The sequence below is a fragment of the Stegostoma tigrinum genome, chromosome 11 (genome assembly GCF_030684315.1).
Source record: "Stegostoma tigrinum isolate sSteTig4 chromosome 11, sSteTig4.hap1, whole genome shotgun sequence".
NCBI classification, from domain to species: Eukaryota; Metazoa; Chordata; class Chondrichthyes; order Orectolobiformes; family Stegostomatidae; genus Stegostoma; species Stegostoma tigrinum.
This window is the reverse complement of record NC_081364.1, coordinates 43212774-43234935: the sequence shown is the minus strand read 5'-3', so window position 1 is coordinate 43234935 and position 22162 is coordinate 43212774. Positions and strand designations below refer to the sequence as shown.

Genomic DNA, 22162 nt, shown 5'->3' with positions numbered 1-22162 from the left:
TTTGATCATGGGTCCAAAACTCTATTCTGGCTGTGGTCTGCCTAATACCTTCAATAGTTTTAACAAAACCTCCCTAATTTTATACTTAATTCCCTTTGAGTTAAAGCACCACATGCCATCTGCCTTCCCTATTGCTCAGCAAACTTGGATGCTAACTTACAGTTGATTACTGCGCGCAACTTCCAAATCCTTCTGAAGATTCTTGAAGAGGGGTCACTGGCCCAGAATCGTTAACTCTGCTTTGTCTCCACAGATACTGCTAGACCTACTCAGTTCCTCCAGCTATTTCGGTTTTTGTTTCTTTTCTTGTCTAATTACCTTGTGCCATCATCCCTCATCATTTAATTTCCCTTGCCTATCGACATTCCATATTGCTCTTCACACTACCTCCCCCACCACACCTTTTGCTACCTTGTATTTACTTCAAAACTCTTCTATTTCTAACCATTTCCACTTCTGACAAAAGGAAATGGACATGAAAATTAACTATATTTATCTATCCTCACTACTATCCTGCCAGACAACTGAGCATTTCCAGCATTCTCTACCATTATTCCATGTTTGATCTCTACGTCTCTGTTTAAACAGAGCAGCCCAGATTACCAACGGAGTTGAATCTTGATAGAGTACAGAGTGGAATGCAACAGGGAGGTCACTTTATGAAAACTTATCTGATAGATATCGAAGCTCAATGTAAAAAAAATGCCAAAGGCTTTTTAATGCATGTCTTTGTAGGAGTTCCAAGTTATGTTGTTGGGTGGTTTGGGACCTGGCCACATAGCTGACTGCAGGTGGTGCACATTATAGAAAGATTCAAGAAAGGGCAAGTGAGAAGAAATACTTCGACATAGGATCTAATTTTTTGAAGAAATAAATGTGCAAAAATTAATTTTCATATGTAATTCAATCCTATTAATGTGCTGCCTTTATTTAATCATTCGGATTGGTTTGAAGTTTCACCATTTTAAGGCTATGATATTAAATGTCATGACAGGAAACCATTTGGCCCAGCATGTCTACGTTGGTCGAAGATCTGATTGCAGTGATCCTATTTTCTAATTTTTGGCCTTTGTTTTTGCATTCTTTTATAGCATGAGGATTTCGTTGGCTTTAATCACCCATCCCTAAAATGTCCAGAGGGCAGTTTAAGAGTCAGCCACATTGGCTGTGGGTTTGGAGTCAAACGTAGCTCAGAGCAAGTAAAGATGGTTGTTTCCTTCCCTAAAGGACATTAGTGAGCCAGATGGGTTGTTTATTCCCCCCCTGACAATCGACAATGGATTCAGTCAGCATTAGACTCTTAATTCCACATTTTTTATTGAATTCAAATTCCACCATCTGTTGTGGAAGGATTTAAACCCAGGACCCTAGGAAATTCGTAGATTTCTTGATTAATAATCTAGGGATAACACCACTAGGCCATCCCCCTCCCACCCTTGAGGCTTTTGCAATGCAAGTGAATGTCTAAATAATACTCAAAAATGTTATGAGCGTTTCTGACTCAGCCACATTTTCAGGCAGGAAGTTAGAGCCCAACCACCCTCTGGTATAAACATTTCTCAATTCTCTTCTTAGCCTTGGAGACAGTAAGGACTGCAGATGCTGGAAACCACACATATCTTTGTAGGAGTTCCATGCTAGGTTGCTGGGTGGTTTTCCACCTGAAATGTTGACTTTCCCCCCTCCTTGGGTGCTGTCTGACCTGCTGTGCTTTTCTAACTTCACATCTATTGACTCGGCCCTTGAATCTATATCGCCTGGTTATTAACTTCTCTAGTAATGGGAATAATGCCTTCCCACCCACTCCTCTATGTTCCTCAAAATCTTGAGCTATTCTCAACTTTTGCTTAAATTTGTCAACTGCCATAACTTCTTTTTGACATTCTGCATTATCCTGAATGCATGACAAACGTTCAACTCACTACAATCACCTACCCAACTTCAGTTAAAAAAAACTGTTGTTACTGAATGCAGTAGATAACACTGACTTGAGCGTCAACACAAAAAATTCCCATGGCCATAAACTAAAAGAAAATTTCGGCCCTATGGCTTAGGTTTCTTCAGACAAATATAAGAACTCCAAGTAGCTAAACATTTCAGTCTATGAAATGTCTAACCCCCAGTTTTGAGGTTCATGCTGTCAAGAATCAAACTTGAGGATCCTATCTCTTGCAGGTGCAATAGCCTTAAAAAAAAAGTCACACAGCCTACAAGCACAAAGCACTAGCTGTTCCATTGTTTCCCCAACCAAATCCATCCTGCTAATTTATGGTTATGAAGTGAAGTGACAAAGCAACAACGTTCCAGCTCCTAATTACAGATATCGCTTCAAATCCCATTAGTGAGTTACAGCTGGTTGGTCAATTACGAGAAAAACAATCCCTGATATACCATAGATCCACCTGGCTCAGTTACTGGATTATCCAAATCACTTACAAATTTCTAAAGATATGATGGAATATCAAATTTATTTTGCCTTTTTTTTCCCCAAGTCCAAGGACAGCCTACTTCTCTCTGTAGTTAATAGGTAAGAAGGGTTCATTAGATAACTGAAAAACACATTTAAGCTCCTGCCAAGGCAGCCGACAAGTGCCAGGAGCTGCTTTGGAGCAGCAAAGTTCATTTTAAAAAATGCATTATTATGTTCTTACCCTCAGAATAGGTGCATGCCATCTCTTATTAAATAGAGACCACACTGGTTGGACAATGGAAAAGTAACAACTTCTGCAACTAGAATAAACACTGAGCATTGGATACTGGATTGTATATTAAACCAGTTAACTTCTTCCTCAATGAGTCACTTTCTTTTGCCTCAGTCATTCAACAGACATTTTCTTACACTGTAAGGAAACAATGAGCGAGCCCAGATCAATTTGCCAAGTTGATTGTTTAGATGCATACTAGGCTTGCTGATCATCAACTGTGTAATCAGACAATATGTTCACCCATTCTGTGGTCAGCAAAGTGTATACAATTCCTAAATATACGTACAGAGAAGTGTGTATCTTATAAATAACCCCTAGTACTTGAAAGCCACCACAGGAAGTGTGCAAATACATTTCCCAATTGTCTAAGGGCCCCTTGGTAATAATTAACTATTATAATGCATCTTGGTCATCTTTCCATTTTCTAGTCTGTGAACTTGAAGCCAACCAATATTTTGCTTCTCGAAAGTCTAGGCAATGAGTCAGGTGTTAAGATTTGTTTTCACAATGAAAGAGTTGAAGGGCTTACAGCGGAAATTTCAGAGCCTGAGATCTTTATAGCTGAAGATGTCTTTGTCAATGCTGAAGTTGTTAAAGTTGTGGATGCAATGACAACCATAGATAGGATACTTGGAAATAACTGTGGTGTTCTAACTCACACCAGGTCCTATCCATCCAATGCTCTTTACGTGGATCTCTGTAGCACCCATTTACAGCACAGTTAATTTTAAAATTCTTGTCCTCATTTTCAGATCCCTCTAAGGTCTTGGGTTTCTCCCTCACTCCAACCTTCTCCAGCCACATGATTGTCTTGAGCTGGCCGGTGACACCTGGGCTCTTGTAATTCTGACCTTTGGTGTGTTCTGGATGTTAACTCGCAAACATCAGCAGCCATGTTTTCAACTGCCAAGATCCTGAAGGTCTGCAATTTTCTCCATAAATGCCTCAAACTGTTTCTTTATTAAGACAATCCTCAAAGCCTTCCTCTCTGACTAAGCATTTGGACATCTCAAGTGGCCTTGTGTCAATTTCTGTCTTCTAGTATTCGCACAGCAAGGTGGCATAAATGACAATGAGATACTGATGAGAAAATGTGTCTTAGGGACACAGTTAACCAGTAATTACTGGACTGGGGATATATCTTGGGACATTTTATTACTTTCATGAAAAAGCAATATACAGTAAATACAAGTTGCAGTTGAACCAAAACTCTGTGTGATGCTCCAATTTAAAAATCAGGCTTGTAGTCACAAGTCAGCATGAATCAAAGTCTTATGCCTTTTGTAACCACTGCTCCTCTGTTGAAAATGTACCAAATATCTTGTTTTTAAACCTGAATAGATACAAGAAGCCCTGCTGTTGTGCACCACGAGCTTTGCACCTATGGAAAAAGATGCTTGACATATTAGATCTGTTGCATGAATAATCTTCAACAATTGTTGATGCTGGAGCAAAACTGGGTGCATAAATATAATTTTATTCTCATCCAAGTCCAGCAGATTGAGGGGTAATCTGATTAAGGTTTGTTAAACTCAAACTCTCAAATAGAATTTTATACAAGTAGCTACATTGAACCTATTTCCTCTGGTAAGAAAATCTAGAGCAAGAGGGCTTAATCTTCAAGCTAGTTCATCAAGAACAATTTCATTGAGGATGTACCTTTTCACACAACTCTTAACCAAAAAAATGTTGATGCTTGAACCAGTGCAAGTTTCAGGATATAATTCTGATAGATAAAACATAGGGAGCAAAACAATGACAAAATGAAGTTGAGGAGCTAATCAGTTAGATTCTAAGAGAATTTCTCTGCTCCTTCATTCATTCATTTCCCGCCCAATAAATACAGGTTAACTGTGTCCCTTAAGCATATTATCTGGTCAGCATCACATTGTTATTTATACCACCATGCTGAATGCATACTGGCTACTGCATTTCCTTTACTACAATTACACACGGAAAAATACTACAAATTGGCAACTGAATACTTGGGGACAACCCAACTGTGAAACGTACCTTACTTTCTTGATAGATTATGTGAAGTATTTTGTCTCTTCTTTCACTGAGACACTTACAAAGATTGTCTATGTCCTGACATCAGAACCATTCACAGAATTTTCAGAAAATGATGAATAATTAAGCACCAAAATTCACAGCCAGCACCTTCAGACATGCCATCAAAAGTATTAACCTATTTCACTAATTCACATCAATTGCCAGCAGCTTCATTTTTCAAGTTTTAAGCAGAATATGTACACCCTGGAAGCATGTCAGGAGGAATGTGTAAGGTTTGGAATAGATAAAGAGGAGTTTACTTGAATGGTTCCAGGGGCCTTATGCTAATACTTTACCCCTAACACCATGCATCCTTATCTTATGCAGCAGCCTCTTGTGCGGCACCTTGTCGAAGGCCTCTTGGAAATCGAGGACCCAGTGGATGTGGTGTACCTAGATTTCCAAAAGGCCTTTGACAAGGTGCTGAACAAGAGGCTGCTACATAAGATGAGGATGCATGGTGTTAGGGGTAAAGTACTGGCATGGAAGAAGATTGGTTGGCTAATAGGAAGCAAAGAGTGGGGATAAGTGAGTGCTATTCTGGCTGGCCATCAGTGACTAGTGGTGTGCCTCAGGGATCGGTGTTAAGACCGCAATTATTTACAATTTACATAGATGATTTGGAGTTAGCGACCACGTGTGTAGAGGACTGTGAAACTTTGCAGAGCTGGGCCTGCTGTGTTCATCCAGCCTCACATTTTATTATCATAGATACATTGAGTGTGTGGCAGATGGAATACAATGCAAATAAACGTGAAGTCATACATTTTGGAAGGACTAATAGTAAAAGGGGTTATTACTTGAATGGTAAAAAGTTGCAGCATGCTGCTATGCAGAGGGACCTGGCTGTCCTTATCCATGAATCACAGAAGGTTGGTCTGCAGGTACAACAAATAAGTAGGAAGGCAAATGGGATTTTGTCCTTCATTGCTAAAGGGATTGAGTTTAAAGACAGAGAGGTTATGTTGCAGCTGTACAAGGTGCTAGTGAGGCCACATCTGGAGTACTGTGTGCAGTTTTGGTCTCCTTACTTGAGGAAGGATGTACTGGCACAGAGGGGGGGTGCAGAGGAGGTTCACTAGGTTGATTCCGGAATTGAGGGAGTTGGTTTAAGAGGACAGGGAGATTGGGATTAAATTCATTGGAATTCCTAAGATTGAGGGGGGGATCTCATAGAAACATATAAAATTATGAAGGGACTAGATAAAATAGAAGTAGAGAGGATATTCCCACTGGCAGGTGAAGCTAGGACAAGAGGGCATAGCCTCAGGATTAGAGGGAGCAGATTTAGGACTGAATTGAGAAGGAACTTCTTCACCCAGAGGGTTGCTAACCTATGGAATTCCTTGCCCAGTGAAGTAGTTGACGCTACTTCAGTAAACATGTTTAAAGCTAAGGTAGGTTTTTTTTGAACAATAAAGGAATTAAGGGATATGGTGAGAACAGTGGTATGTGGATCTGAGTCCACGGAAAGATCATCCATGATCTTATTGAATGGCAGAGCAGGCTCGAAGGGCCGAACGGCCTACTCCTGCTCCTAGTTCTTATGTTGAATAGACTGACGAAGCTAGTTAGACTTTTCTGCTTTAAAGGATAAAAAAGAGATTTAATAATGTTTTTAAAATTATGATGAGCACAGATTCACTGTGCTTGGAGGAAAGATGTTTTCCTATTTTTGCCAACAAGCTGTTAATATTTGGAACATGCTACCCAGCATAATGATGGAAACTGGATGAGGTAAACAGCTTCAGTAGTAGCTTTCAAATGAGAACTAAGCAAACACTACAGAAAAATAAAAGCAGGGACATGGGAAGAGCACCACGGATTAGCTGTTCAAGCTTTCTGAGGAGCAATGACTGCGTGTATGAGCACACAACGATGCCAATTAAAAATACATCAAAAATTAGTCACGAGTCAAGGAATTACATTGTTGTATATACCTAAATGATGATCTAACCAAATGAATGGGATTATATAATCCAACTTCCAGGCAGGTAGCTTGTAATCATTCCAGAAATAACCAAAGATTTAATATACGTACATATATAGGACTTTCTGGATTCAAACTAATGAAGACATGCAACATTCCAATTAGTTTCAACTCTACATATAAATTATTCTGATGTTGAATGTGTAACTTTTAAAATAAAAATAGAAAAAGTGGCTTATACAGATCACTTACAATTTTGTCAACGAAAACATTCTTTTTGACAATCTAACATCTAAAGTGCAACATAAAATGAAACGAATATTGAAATCTGTGCTGAAAAGCAAGAGGACAAGAACCGAGCACCACTAATGAAGCGCACGACTCAATACTATAAATAAAACATCAACAGAACACTGATCCTATGTTGCATGGTGATGTAACTATACACTGCCTGCAAACTTAAGGTGCCAGTAAGTATATAATTTGAATCAGCGGTAATTAGTGATAGATGTTGAAAATAGATCAAAAGGCTGCCAATTCTTTTTTACTTTATCTGGAAAAGTGCAGATTTAAAAGGCCATATTTCCTTTGGGCCCTCTCATTACAATACGTTCAGGACTGTGGGTAAACAGACATTCTATCAAGTTGCTGCTAATGAGACACGGGAGTGTTTACCAAGGGCAAAAGTTAGAGTGCATGTGACAAATACCAAAGCTTCAGTTATTGTCTCTTCCAATAGCTTAACTGGATGAGAAACTTGGAGAAATCACAAAAATGTGCATCAGATACCTACTTCACTCCAGCACTTCTCCATGCATACAATGTAGATTTATCAACAGTGATGGCTGATGAATTGGAAATGGGAATGAAGAAATTAACCCAAATATTTAGCAGGGAATGATGTCCACTACAAGGCAATTCATAAAACAGAAACTAAACTCAGATTTTTAAATTAAGTATCAATACAGTCAGAAAAACAACGTTCTCGTGACCAGATAATACTATTTAGGTTTTAAATTATAATGGATGATGAAATGAGACTACATGTTTAAAAAAAACTTGTACCATGGACAGTTGGCATATATGCCCTGCAATTGTAAAAGATAATCAAAAGCATGGCCAAAATATTTCAATTACATGTTGGTTATCCAAGTTCATTTCTGCAGTTCAGCCAACAAAATATGTGTTGTATAGGCAGTCCGGAAGATATTTATAAATAAACTTGTATTCTTCCACAATGTACTCATCCACTCCATGATATTAAACTTTACAAACGTTTTGTCAGTCAGCTATGATAAGGTAACTTGGTTTACATTATGCCAAATAAGGTTATTTTACATTTGAATAAGCTTACAAAATCCCCTGTCAGTTTTGACGGTTTTCTCCTTACTAGTCGCTATCCCAGTACAACTGCAGAGTAATATTCCAGAATCCAGTCAAGTATACCTCATTATAATGAATATTCCACAACTTCAGATGCTTGGAATCTTTCAGTGACTCCTCCACAAGTGTGTGATCTACAGCATTTATGTAGTGGATTTCCTGGCTGCAGGATATCCCAAATTGCTTCACAGCCAATGAAATACCTTTTGAAGTGTAGTCACTGTTATAATGCAGCAAGTGGGGAAACTAATTTGTATACAGGAAACTCCCACAAATAGCTGTGTTATAACAAAAAAAGACAGACAATCTGATTTAATTTTCATTTATTTTCACAACATATGGGCGTCACTGGCAAAACAAGCATTGATTGACCATCTGTAACCGCCTTTGAGAAGCTGGTGGCATCTCACCTTATTAAAATGCTTCAGTTCCTAATATACTGAATTTAGAGTGAGAAGTCATAGTGATATACTTCCCCCCTGAGGGTGATCAGGGTGTTTAAGGGAAGTGTGCTGGTTGCACAGCTCCCATGCATTTATCTTTGTTCCAATGAAGTCAAATTTGTGCATTTGGAAGGTGATTTTTGACCGAGTGACAAGCATTGGCCGGGAGACCAAGGATAACTGATTCATCTTCAAAAAACATAGTCCCATGCCAATTTTTAACATTACGCCTAAGATATCAGGTAGGGCCTAAGTTTGAGACATCTGAAAGCCTGCACCCCCAACAGGCTAACACTGTTGCATTTCAGTACTGCACCACATTTTACAGTTCAAATCTCTCTAATGGGCCATGAAGCCACACTCCTCCTGACCCAGAGGCATAGCCCATTCAAGACAGGTTTCCATTGGCACAATTTCCTAACCTTTTTTTAGGTTTAGATTAAACTTAAATATCACAAAATTCAATTTCTGGTTTGAGTAAGAACTCAAATTGTTTGAAACTTCATTAGAAACACCACTTTGCTGTGTGTATACTCCATTTGTGACTACGCCCCAATGCAAATAGGGCGTGACAATCTTTATTATATTTTCCAAGACTACTACAAAGACCTTTAGGTGTTTTCAAACAATATCTAGTGTTTAGTTAACTAATTTGATTTCAAATACCCAGAAATCCACAGAAAGGCAGGAGGGATGAATGGTGGCCACATAACTATTTGCTATAGAGCAGGATTTCTCGCAATTAAATTCCAAGCATAATTTTGGCAAAAACAATCCTGGGTTTAAAACAGGTCTTTTGCAACAGGCACTGTTTCAAACAAGTTAATCTCACGCCACCAAGAGCACGTATAATCAGCGGTGTGAAATTATGCATTTAAAAGCTATCATCGTGTAGGAACGCTTAAGGATAAATATGCCAACGTTCAGATTTGACGAGCAGTTCCAATTCGTATAAGCATACTCCCAGTAACCGAGAGGTCAAGTGTATAAAGTGTGAGGCCCTGCCAGGGCGGCTGTGTGTGAGAGAAAGCTGCACATAAAGCTTAGAAACTGAGCAGCTGACAATTTCGCCTGCCGCGATGCATTCATTACCCCTGTGAGGGTAAACTGTTGCAGGTTTTGACAAAAAGAAACAGGCCGAGTCTATGACATTGCTTCCGCCTACATTAACTGGGGAAAAAAAATCTGCTCTAAGTGACATTAATGCTCCATTAATGTAAATGGCAGTGAGTAACAAACATACAAAAACATAATCCAGTTCTAACGCCAACCGGAGCTTTGAAAAAGCATAAACGCATGAACAAAAACACACCAAATTTCAATCCGGTTTTCACTTTACAACTTATTTATGACGGTAAATTCTACAGAATTGATTTTTTAAAAATTGCTTACCTTACGTAATCGCCCTTCTTTTCCTGGGGAATTACAAAGAGAATAGTGTAGGATCAATGTTTGAACAGAACACGTAAATAAAAATAAAAAAAATCTGAACTGCCAACTTTCAGAGTTGTTGATTTAGCAAACTGGAGCACAGCCGACTGGATTCGCATGAGAGAGTCCAATGCGGATATTGGCAACTCTCCTCTCCCAGCAACACGAAACACAAGGTGAGAGATGGCGCGGCACAGAGCAGCTCCCAAACAGACCAGACAATATAAGGTAGAGTGAAGGCAGAAAAGCGGAGCTCAGGCTCAGCTCACACTGTCACAACCAGGAAACAATCCCCCGAAAGCAGCAGCTCTCTTACCTGCAGCACGTATGCAGCTAACTCGAATACCGTCTCGCTGTCCACCTCAATGTCGCCCTGCGGGGAGAGGCAGAGACAGAAGTTGAGTCATCCAGCAGTGAGCAGCAGCAGCGTGTAGGCAAGAGCTGGCAGCGAATGGGAGCTCGGACAACCGGTCTCTCCCTCTCCAACACCACCATGGAGGAGGAGGGGGTGGTTCCAAAACTCTCCAACACTGACAAAGCTTCCAGCTCACTCAGCCGACTTCACGCCCACTCGCAAAGCACAAAGATTAAAGCCCGCACGCTGAACACTCAATGAACACTCGGAGCCAAGTTTCTGGTGTGCATTGCCCGTTACAATGTATAGCTTTCGGTAGAGGCGAATTGACCAGGTTAGGGCAGTCTGAGGCAGACAGTGGGTTCAGCAAAAGTATTTTCCCCCCCCCAACAGAGAAGGGATAGTTAGTACAGTGCGGGGCTCGCCTTTTGAAATCACAAAGGGTGGGAGTTTTCCGCTCACGCCTAATTTACATCCACACAATGAGCTGCAAGCCCGGAGACGGGAATTAGTGGGGTTTAAGAAGAAAGTAGTCTTTTGTCTAGGGCAAATGGGCTAATGCATCAACAGGTTCACCTGCACATCTGCCAATGTGGTATACTGCATCCATTGTACCCGGTGTGGCTCCCTCTACATTGGGGAAACCAAGCGGAGGCTGGGGACCGCTTTGCAGAACACCTCCGCTCGGTTCGCAATAAACAACTGCACCTCCCAGTCGCGAACCATTTCAACTTCCCCTCCCATTCCTCAGACGACATGTGGATCATGGGCCTCCTGCAGTGCCACCATGATGCCACCCGAAGGTTGCAGGAACAGCAACTCATATTCCGCTTGGAAACCCTGCAGCCCAATGGTATCAGTGTGGACTTCACTAGCTTCAAAATCTCCCCTTCCCCCATTGCATCCCAATACCAGCCCAGCTCTTCCCCTCCACCCACTGCATCCAGAAACCAGTCCAACCTGTCTCTGCCTCCCTAACCTGTTCTTCCTCTCACCCATCCCTTCCTCCCACCCCAAGCTGCACCTCCATCTCCTACATACTAACCTCATCCCACCTCCTTGACCTGTCCATCTTCCCAGGACCGACCTATCCCCTCCCTACCTCCCCATCTATACTCTCCTCTCCACCTATCTTCTTTTCTCTCCATCTTCGGTCCGCCTCCCCCTCTCTCCCTATTTATTCCAGAACCCTCGCCCCATCCCCCTCTCTGATGAAGGGTCTAGGCCTGAAACGTCAGCTTTTGTGCTCCTGAGATGCTGCTGGGCCTGCTGTGTTCATCCAGCTCCACACTATTATAATGCATCAACATAGTTGCTTTGTAAGGAAGAAAGTTACACTTTAGGACCAGCAGGCCGTCTCCAGATACTCAAATGTTCACAAATACTGCTCTCCAAGAGTCAGGTCTGCCAATAATAAGTAGACTGTTTTACCAGTTTCCAGTTTTTTCCCTTCACCCGGACCCCTTTCCTTTCATCTCTTACCGTTTTCCTTCACCTCGATCCCTCTCACAGTTATCGAGTTATATGGCACAGAAAGGGACCCTTTGGTCAAACCTGTCCATGCCATAATCCCAAACTAAACTAATCCCACCTGTTTACCCTTGTCCCATATCCGCCCAAATATTTCTTATTCATGTACCTATCCAAATGTCTTTTAAATGTTGTAAATGGACCACCTCCACCGCTTCAGAAGTTCATTCTGCACACAAACCACTTCATGTAAAAATTGTCTCTCATGGCTTTTTAAAATCCATCTGTCTTGAAATTCCCCATCCAAGGGAAAGGACATCTGCCATTTACCTCATCCATACACCTTATAATTTTATTAATTTCTATTAACATCACCCCTCAACTTCTAGTGAAAAACATCCAGCCAATCCAGCCTCTCCTTATAACATAAACCTCCATTCCTGGCAACATCCTGGTAAATCTCTTCTGAATCCTCTCCAGCTTAATAATATCCTTCCTCTAACAGGTCACCCAGAACTGGACACAGTAATGCAGAAGAGGCATCTCCAATGTCTTGTACAACCTCAACATAATGTCCCAATTCCTATACTCTCCTTTTAGCTCTTTAGTCTCTCCTCTCACCTCAATCCATCTCCCTCTTGACATATTTTGTTCATTTCATTCAGAACTGCCTGCATGACATTTCGGTTTCAATTTCTCAATTACCCTCTTCATTGTAACCTGGCTGTCTTTGAAGGGGCAGCACTCAGTTCTCTCAGGTCTAACCATAATATTGTAACTGAATTTGCTGATGAATGTGTCTGGTCAACTAACCTCTACCTAGCAGAGGCCAAACATCAACTATCTAAATCTTTCTTTGACTTCTCCCTGGACCATGACCCCCATCCCTGAATACCATTGGGCACATCATGTCAGCACCAGCTCTCCAAGATGAAACTTATCTACTGCACATTTCCTGCCTTCTTCCCATCTTCTCACACATCTTCATTTTGAGATAACAATCCATTATTTCTTAAATACCTGAATTGAATGTGCCTCTTCCATACTCTCAGGCAATGCATTCTCAATCCCAACTACTCGCTGCATGAAAAACATTTTTCCTTCTGTTGCCTTTATTTTTTGCCAATTATTTTAAATCTGTGCCCTCATGCTTTCAATCCTTCCAATAATGGGAACAGTTCTGACCAGCCCCTTCATGATTTTGAATACCTGTATAAAACCTCCTCTTAAATTATACCTCAAGGAAAACACTTCTAACATCTTCTTTCTATCTGTGTAACTGAGATTCATCACTCCCGAACCATTCTTGTGAATCTTTTTTGCATTCTCTACAGTTCTTTCAGGTCTTAACTGATGTGTAATACCCAGGATTTCAGGTGAGGCTGAACCAAGGCTCTATACAAATTAAAAATGAATTATTCATTTTGTGCTCTATGATCATAAGACTCCCTGAGTGATTGTTAAAATCATTCTGCAGAACACTTCACCATCAGAACTTACAAACAAGCAAGAAAATATAGTTCCGCTGGTAGTGAGAAAGTCTCTCCCCATCAGATCCCTCTGAAACTCCTGAAATCTCACCCATGCACACTTCGCCCTCGAGAAGACTGTAATGGGGAAGGGACCTTTGTGTTCTAGCTTGGGTAATGTAGCTTTGCAAAGAAGGTCTGGAGAAAGGCACTATGTTTTTCTAAGGGTCATCATGGGCAATTCCATGTTGCAGGAATCTGGCAGTTTTTTGCTCTTGCAGTATTGACGGGGCATTGCAGATCGGTATATTCCAAGCTGCAGGATTATGTGCTGAGGGGTGCACTAAAACATATAGAACATAGAATATAGAACATAGAGCATCGAACAATACAGTGCAGAACAGGCCCTTCGGCCCTCGATGTTGCGCCGACCTGTGAACTAATCTAAGCCCCTCCCCCTACACTATCTCATCATTATCCACATGCTTATCCAAGGACTGTTTAAATGTCCCTAATGTGGCTGAGTTCATTACATTGGCAGGCAGGGCGTTCCACGCCCTTACCACTCTCTGAGTAAAGAACCTGCCTCTGACATCTGTCTTAAATCTGTCAGCCCTCAATTTGTACCTATGCCCCCTTGTACAAGCTGAAGTCATCATCCTCGGAAAAAGACATGGGGCAACTGCTACAGTTTTGCAATGGGGAAAGGCTGCTGCCAAAGGACTTTCAGTCAAAGTACATCCTGGCAATAAAAAAAATGCAAAATCTCTGTGGCTGTTTGTCAATTTGCATGGTAAATATGACACACAATTTTAAGTGTCGAAGTAACATATAGTGCTGTAAGAAATTGGTTTGGTTTGCACTTCAGATAATGGCAACTTTTAACAAAGTTATAAATTAAGTATATTTTTGCAAAGAATATTCTCTGTGCCTCTATGATGATACAAGGGGTCTACTGAGGGATACAAACAGATTAAGTATAAGGTAGGAAAGTGGAGTGGAGAATTACGAAATCAGCTATGATTTCATTGAACAGCAGACAGACTCGATGGACTGAACAGCTTACTTTAGCTCCATTCTCTGTTAATATAACCTGAATTGTCATTTACAATAACTTACGCATACACTCACACACACACTGAAGTCCCTCTGCTCCCACACCCTTTAAGAATTGTACTTTTTAGTTTATATTGTTTCTCAAGATTTTTCCGTATAACAAGTGTTGCTTTGGATATTCATTTTGGTTCTGGCTCTGTCTGCCATTTTGTGGCCAATGTGGAATAGATAGATTGGAGAGTTGGGCAGATAAATGGCAGATGGAGTTCAATCCAGGCAAATACGAGGTGATGCATTTTGGAAGATCTAATTCAAGAGCAAAACATACAGTAAATGGAAAAGTCCTGGGGAAAATTGATGTTCAGAGAGATCTGGTGTTCAGGTCCATTGTTCTCTGAAGGTGGCAACGCAGGTCAATAGAGTGGTCAAGAAGGCATACGGCATGCTTTCCTTCATCAGACAGGGTATTGAGTACAAGAGTTGGCAGGTCCAGTTACAGTTGTGTAAGACTTTGGTTCGGCCACATTTAGAGTACTGCGTACAGTTCTGGTCACCACATTACCAAAAGGATGTGGATGCTTTGGAGAAGGTGCAGAGGAGGTTCACCAGGATGTTGCCTGGTATGGAGGGTGATAACTGTGAAGAAAGGTTGAGTAGATCAGGATTATTTTCATTAGAAAGATGGAGATTGAGGGGGGACCTGATTGAGGTCTACAAAGTCATGAGGGGTATAGACAGGGTGGATAGCAAGAAGCTTTTTCCCGGAGTGGGGGATTCAATTACTAGGGGTCATGAGTTCGAAGTGAGAGGATGAAAGTTTAAGGGAGATATGTGTGGAAAGTTCTTTCTGCAGAGGGTGGTGGGTGCCTGGAACGCGTTGCCAGCGGACGTGGTAGATGCAAACATGATAGTGTCTTTTCAGATGTACCTGGACAGGTACGTGGATGGGCAGGGAGCAAAGGTATACAGACCCTTAGAAAATAGACGACAGGTTTAGACAGAAGATCTGGATCGGCGCAGGCTTGGAGGGCCGAAGGACCTGTTCCTGTGCTGTAATTTTCTTTGTTCTTTGTATCCCTTGTTCCAATCCCATGCAGGTTTCCTTCCCCAGCACTTTTTCCATACATAGAAAACAATGTTGCTGATACCATCTAATTCCTAGTCTTCTCTCACTTCCACATGATCCATCTTCCTCTCTTCCGTTCCCTTCATCAACCTCTCGGTTTCAATTTCTACAGAAAGCTAACATTCACCGTAAATCAACTGATTTCCACTGCTACATTTCCAAATGTATTGCTTCCTGAAAGGGTGGTTTAGTTCTATTCTCAATGTTTCTTCATCTCTGCTATACCTGATCTGATAATGTAACCTTCTGTATCATCACTAGTATGTATCATCCTTTATGCTCAACTAAGGATGCCCGCCCTCTTCACTATGCCTTACAGGTGAAGCATATCCATACCTTTTCATGTATATTTCCTCTTACACCTCTCCCTCCTTATGATCCCATGAATCATGACAGGATTCCCCTTTTCCTTAATTTCAATCCCATGGGCTTCCATCAAATACAGCTTCCATTTCCCTCTCCTTCCAGAATTCCGATGAGACCATTCCTTCTGATCTACTTCACAATGCCCAGCACCCACTTTCTCTCACACCATGCCATGCTGGCACAGGTGGTTTAACACCATTTTTACTCCGTGTTCAAGAACACAGTCAAATATTCCCTACAAGTGATACAGCAATTTGTTTATCCATCAGTCAATGTATCATGCAGTATCTATGGCTCATAATGTGGTCTTCTCTAGTCTGGGAGAACAAATGCAGATTGGTTGGTCACTTTGCAGACACTTTTGTCTAGTTCACAACCATGATCCCCAGTTTCCCGACTTTTAATTGTTCACCTTGCTTTCATATTACCCTCTTTGTTCTTGGAGCCCTGCAGTGTGCCTATAATAAAACAGATTTGAAGGTCAAATTATTAGATTTTAATGTATTTTAATAATTATCCAGTTTTGAGGTGGTTGGACTCTGGTGTCTCAGTCACCTTCCTGTCTCATTTTGCTGACTGGATAAGAAAGAAGGTTTCTCACCAGAGCAGCATGTGCCTTGCCTTTCTCTCCTCCTCTGTTGACATTTTCCTGTTCCTCTGTGATTTAAAGGAAAAAAGCAATACAATTTGATTTGGTAGCCTGTCTGTCATTTCCTCAGCAATTTTCAATTTTTGTCATTTCCTTAGTATCAGTTATAGTGTTGTTTGGGTCTGACTTCTGGATCACAAGTTAACGTTAATGACTCTAAGACAGTGTGAGTCAAGAGATTCATCTACACCTGTCAATCCATTCATTCCTGCTGTTGACTGAATGAGCCACTGATGGGTCCAGCGCATTGAAATGTGAACATTTTAATCTATTGAAAATATTGTGGGCTTCTGGTTTTGATTCATGTAGTTTGAGCCATGGCTGAGAGCAACAGAACTAGGCCTTTCAGAGATTTGCTTTGAAGTTATATTTATCAGAAAGAGTAAATTAGGAATTGGTTGTCCATTGTGATACCAGCAAATCACGCTCCTGCTTGTCTTTGAACCAGGTTGCTTTTGCATGTAAAGCAAATGTGGTAACTAGTACACGACAGAAATGAAATAGGAAATGCCAGCTGCATTCTTACAAAGGATGATGAACTGTGCAGTACATTCTGCTGCTCCCCAGAACCAGGGCGGAGAGAAATTCTCTTCCATCTTCCAAGAAGGCGGCACTGGCATGGTAGGGAGTGTTAAGACTCCTGAGCCCGCATGCTCCAGATGGTCGCATCCTTCTCTCACTTTATCTCTCTGTCTCCTTTTCCGTCATTCTCTTTCTCTTTTCTTTCATCTTCAGACATTGTGGGGAAGCCGGAGTGGTATTGGTGCCTGGATTGAGGACTCCTGGCATCAGTAGGCCCGGAGTCTGGACTTGTGAATTCGGTGGGCCATCTGCTGCAGCAGAACTTGGCGCCCACAGTGGGTCTGTAGTAGGTCCACAGTGGAGATAGATAAATCAACAGCTGCAGCAGTGTTCGATGCTTGGTAGGTCACCATCTGTGCCCCGAGCAGGGCTGAATCATTTGTGCAGTATAAGGTTGAGCTCGGCGTGGATGGAGGCAAGGCCTGTCATGGTCTGGAGGTGAGATCTGGCATGATCTGCTTGAAGGACTGTAATGCTGAACTTTTTATTTCCTTATTTTTTCTAATTTATTCCTAAGATCCTCCACCTACGTCCCTTTACCCCTTTGTACACTTATGGTGTCATAAGTGGTTAATTTCTAAACTTTTCACTGCACCCATGTGAGTATATGTGACAATAAACGTTCTGAGAGAGATACATCGGGATTGTTTGTGATAGTTGGGTGTATTCTTTCATTTGAGCAATCATTGAGACACACCACCTTAGGAGAGTCATCCAAAGTAACTCTCATTTGCTCAGTGTTCACATTCATAGGTTTGGGCAGCATTTTAGAAGCACTCGGAATTGAATTGGCAAGAGTAGCATTTTGAAAGAAGAACCAAAGACCTGAAATGTATCGCTATTTCTCCCTCTAAACGTACTGCCAGATCTGTCAAAAAATTAAGGGTATTGTTTTTATTTTCACTTTCCAGGATCCATAGTATTTTGCTTTTGTGCCTGAAATATTAGACTATTGCAAAAGCAGCATATATTCTCAATTGTGGATGATTTCATCCTCAACAATGTTTTTTCTTGTAACTAGTACGAGAGGAAAATATTTCATCTGATCCATTTGGTTTTACCTTCCTTTTTTCCAGGTTAAGTAAGATCATTGTCAGATTAGATTGCATCACATCATGCTGTGACAGGAAAATAGGGTCAGGTTGTAGGGTAGGAACACGCAGCTGCAATGTGCTCAGTAAATCCACAATTTAAATGACCCTCAAGCAGTAGGGATTGCCTCTATCATTTTTTTTAATTGGCTGATTGTTAGTGCCATAATTACAGTATTATTCTACTAGCAGCAATGCCAATTATGGAAGACTGCAGCTCTAGAGGAGGAGGCTTGTCTTCAGTGTCCATTTTAAAAATGAAAAGGATACAAATGACAGTTGGCAATCTCGGTTTAAATGGGTTAATAATTTCAATTGATGGGAGAAATTAGTTAGAAGTAAGCATTCATACTGTAACAAAAGAACAATGATGATCCTTAGAGGAATATTAAATCTGCTGTGTGCAAAAGGGTTGTCGTGCTTGCATATTTAACAACAGCTGAAATGTAATCTGGAAGCAACACACAGATCATCTGAGAGTGTGTGCTGTACAATATAGATGCTAGTTTGTCATTTGTGGAAAATTTATGTTTGTACATTGTAAATTTTTATTAATGGACAGCAACAAATAACATGCCAAAAAGATATGGATATCTAATGATGTGCCAGATCTTAGGATCTCCACACAGACTGTCCTCAACCATCTTAATTTGAAAAATGCAGTACAGTTTCATATTGAATTCTAAGGATTTGATTGAAACTAATTTGGCAGCATAACCAAGTAAAGTGTTTGCTGATACGGTTTCTAAGATATTTTGTCAGGTACACATGGATTGAAATTGATTTTTGTTGAAATATTGTGATTGAGATAATTTGGCTGGGAGGATTCTTTGAACCAGACAATGTTAGGCAGTTAAACTTTCACCTCCTCATGCTGTGCAATTCTGAACCTCCAATACCAATTACATCATCAGCAATCTTTTTTGATATGAACATAATCAAAACACAGGATATGCAATCATAATTGTGTGTTTTTACATTTTCCCAAAGTGAATATTGATGCGATGCCTTTAATAATTATAGCAGAGATTTCTTTGGGGATTAAAATTTCCAGTAAAGAAAACAATTTTTTTTATATCGTATCTTATTCAAGTTTATTTCATTTTTGTTGAGAAGGCTGATTTTACTTGTGATTACATACGATTTGTCGTCTTATGATTTGCCAATTCATAAGTCTGTCAGAAAGAGGCTGAAGACAGCTCATTTAGAATTCATTAGTAGAATGTCAAGAACGTTATCAGTAACAAAAAGACTGTTGAAAATTTCTCCAGGTGCTTCAGAGTTAGTGACAACAGAATGATAATGCAACAGCTCGGTATTGAAAGATCTAAGAAGAAAATTGAAGTATACATCACAGGATTTTTAGACTTGGTCCTTAAAACAATGGATCAATTCAGAACAGCAATCAACAATGCCAATAGAATACAGCAAAAGTAGTGAAATCCAAGTCAGAGGAAGTCTTGATCAAACTGTATATCACACTAGTCAGAGGTACTTAGTTAGTCTGTCCATTACTTATTATGGAAGCTGAAGGGAAAAATTAAACTACCGCAGACAGGGCTGTTAAGAAGGCATACAGTGTTTTAGTTTTTATTAATAAAGGGATCGAGTTCCGGAACCGAGGTTATGCTGCAGCTGTACAAAACACTGGTGCGGCCGCACTTGGAGTATTGCGTACAGTTCTGGTCACTGCATTATAAGAAGGATGTGGAAGCTTTGGAAAGGGTGCAGAGGAGATTTACTAGGATGTTGCCTAGTATGGAGCGAAGGCCTTACGAGGAAAGGCTGAGGGACTTGAGGCTGTTTTCGTTAGGGAGAAGAAGGTTGAGAGGTGACTTAATTGACACATATAAAATAATCGGAGGGTTAGATAGTGTGGATAGGGACAGCCTTTTTCCTAGGATGGTGACGGCGAGCACGAGGGGGCATAGCTTTAAATTGAGGGGTGAAAGATATAGGACAGATGTCAGAGGTAGTTTTTTTACACAGAGAGTAGTAGGGGAATGGAACGCTTTGCCTGCAATGGTAGTAGATTCGCCACCTTTAAGTACATTTAAGTCATCATTGGACTATCATATGGACGTACATGGAATAGTGTAGGCTAGATGGGCTTCAGATTGGTATGACAGGTCGGCACAACATCGAGGGCTGAAGGGCCTGCACTGTGCTGTAATGTTCCAAGTTCTAGTACATAGGAGAGTCATAGGGCTGATCTTCAGTCTTAAAGCTGCTGAAACAACTCGTGAAGATATTGGCCCAGATATTCCAATTGTCATACAGTTGTTAGAGCAGTATTGTGCATTAGGATCATATGATCCGTTTGCAGCTGACTCCATGGGAATTTCCAGGAAATTGAACTTTTAGATGGGCAATTCTCTTGAGTCTGGAATCCTCCATAAAAGTCCATTAAATTTGGAGAATTCAGAGAGATTGGGCTCTCAAAAGTTTAACAGAAATCCAGAAAAGGTTACAGGATTAAAACCTGGCATCTCTGACCCAACAACCATCACACACCCCAGCCCATCCTGACCTGAATCTGTCAGACCTTGCACACCTAACTGTCACCCCAAAATGCTCTGGTCTGACCCAACTCAAGCCTGCTTGAATCATTGCCTTTTCATCCTAACAGTACTTGTTCACTGACCTAACCTAAGCTTTCACTCACTTACCTGGCATCCTACTCATCTCACTAAACTGGTATACTATCTCCTCACTTAAGTTACACACGGAGCTTTCATCGTCCACTGTCAAAGAGCCTTTGGGACCCTGAAATCCTGTAATATGGCTGGAAGTGGAATAAAAATGGCATGTGTCTAGGCCAACAACTTTAAGTGTACATGTCCCTGGTTATCTTTGATGAATGCGTTTGGGATAGGACACAATTGGAATCATATAATTCCTACAGTGCAGAAAGAGGCCATTCAGCCCTTACAGTCCACTCCACCCTCTAGAAAACATCCCATCTGGATCCAGCTCCTACACCCAATCCCTGTAACCACACGTTTACCATGACTAACCCACGTAACCTTTGGATTGTTGGAAGAAACCAGTGCAAGTGGAGGAAACCCAAACAGACACAGGGAGAACTTGCAAACTCGACACAGACTGTCCCCTGAGGCTGGAATCAAACCCGGCTCGCTGACCTTGTGAGGCAGCAGTGCTAACTGCTGATACACTGTGCTGCTGGAATCTTGGTCAGAAAAAATCACCGACAAGTAAGGAGGTAAATTTAAAGAGCATTACCATCAGCCAAATCTGTTCTGATCCTAACTGGAATACCTAGACTTTTGACTCATGGGCAGCACGGTGTTTCAGTGGTTAGCACTTCAGCCTCACAGCACCAGGGGCCCGGGTTCGATTCCAGCCTCAGGCAACTGTCTGTGCAGAGTTTGCACATTCTCTCCGTGTCTGCATGGGTTTCCTCCGGGTGCTCTGGTTTCCTCCCACAATCCAAAGATGTGCAGGTTAGGTGGATTGGCCATGCTAAAATTGCCCGTAGTGTTCAGTGGTGCGTGGGTAATAGGGGTATGGGTCTGGGTGGGATGCTCCAAGGGGCGGTGTGGAGTTGTTGGGCCGAAGGGCCTGTTTCCACACTGTAGGGATTCTAATCATGAATGAGCAACACATTGGTAGAGACATATAAAATTACGTATTAAATTAAGTATGGAAAAAGTAAACTAGTATATTATTTAAGAATAAAGCAAGGGATCACTGGTTTAAATGTGCAAGACAATTCTTGGATTGATATCACACAAGTGTTTGTCATGCTTAACATTAACAGATAAAATCAACTGGAGGTTGAATAGTAGAAGCTAAATGATTTGAATAATTTAAGAAGCAGCAGATGCTACAATGAGTCTTGCCAACTGGAACGGCCTCCCTCATCTGCTCTTATCTTGTGATAAGCTGTTATTTTTTCTGGATGTCAACTGTCTGAGTTCTTAGCTTGAGTGTAATTGTCAGTAATGCAGTTTTCCTTTGGCTGTGGTCCTTCCCAACTATTAGAAAAGTCAGACAGTTAAATATGAGGTCACAATTTATTGAAACAGTTGCA

The 22162-nt window shown here is 41.1% G+C and overlaps 1 protein-coding gene across 3 annotated transcripts in view; it reads right to left on the bottom strand.

The window, feature by feature from the left end:
• The window catches only part of LOC125460326 (FERM domain-containing protein 4B-like), a 325635-nt gene that overhangs the window by 91789 nt on the left and 211684 nt on the right, over positions 1-22162 (bottom strand). For all 3 annotated transcript variants that reach the window (XM_048547693.2, XM_048547691.2, XM_048547692.2), the window contains exons 6-7: positions 10261-10317; positions 9906-9928 (exon numbers count right to left, since the gene is read on the bottom strand). In XM_048547693.2, the coding sequence (XP_048403650.2) occupies positions 9906-9928; positions 10261-10317 (80 nt within the window). The remainder of the gene's footprint in view (positions 1-9905; positions 9929-10260; positions 10318-22162) is intronic.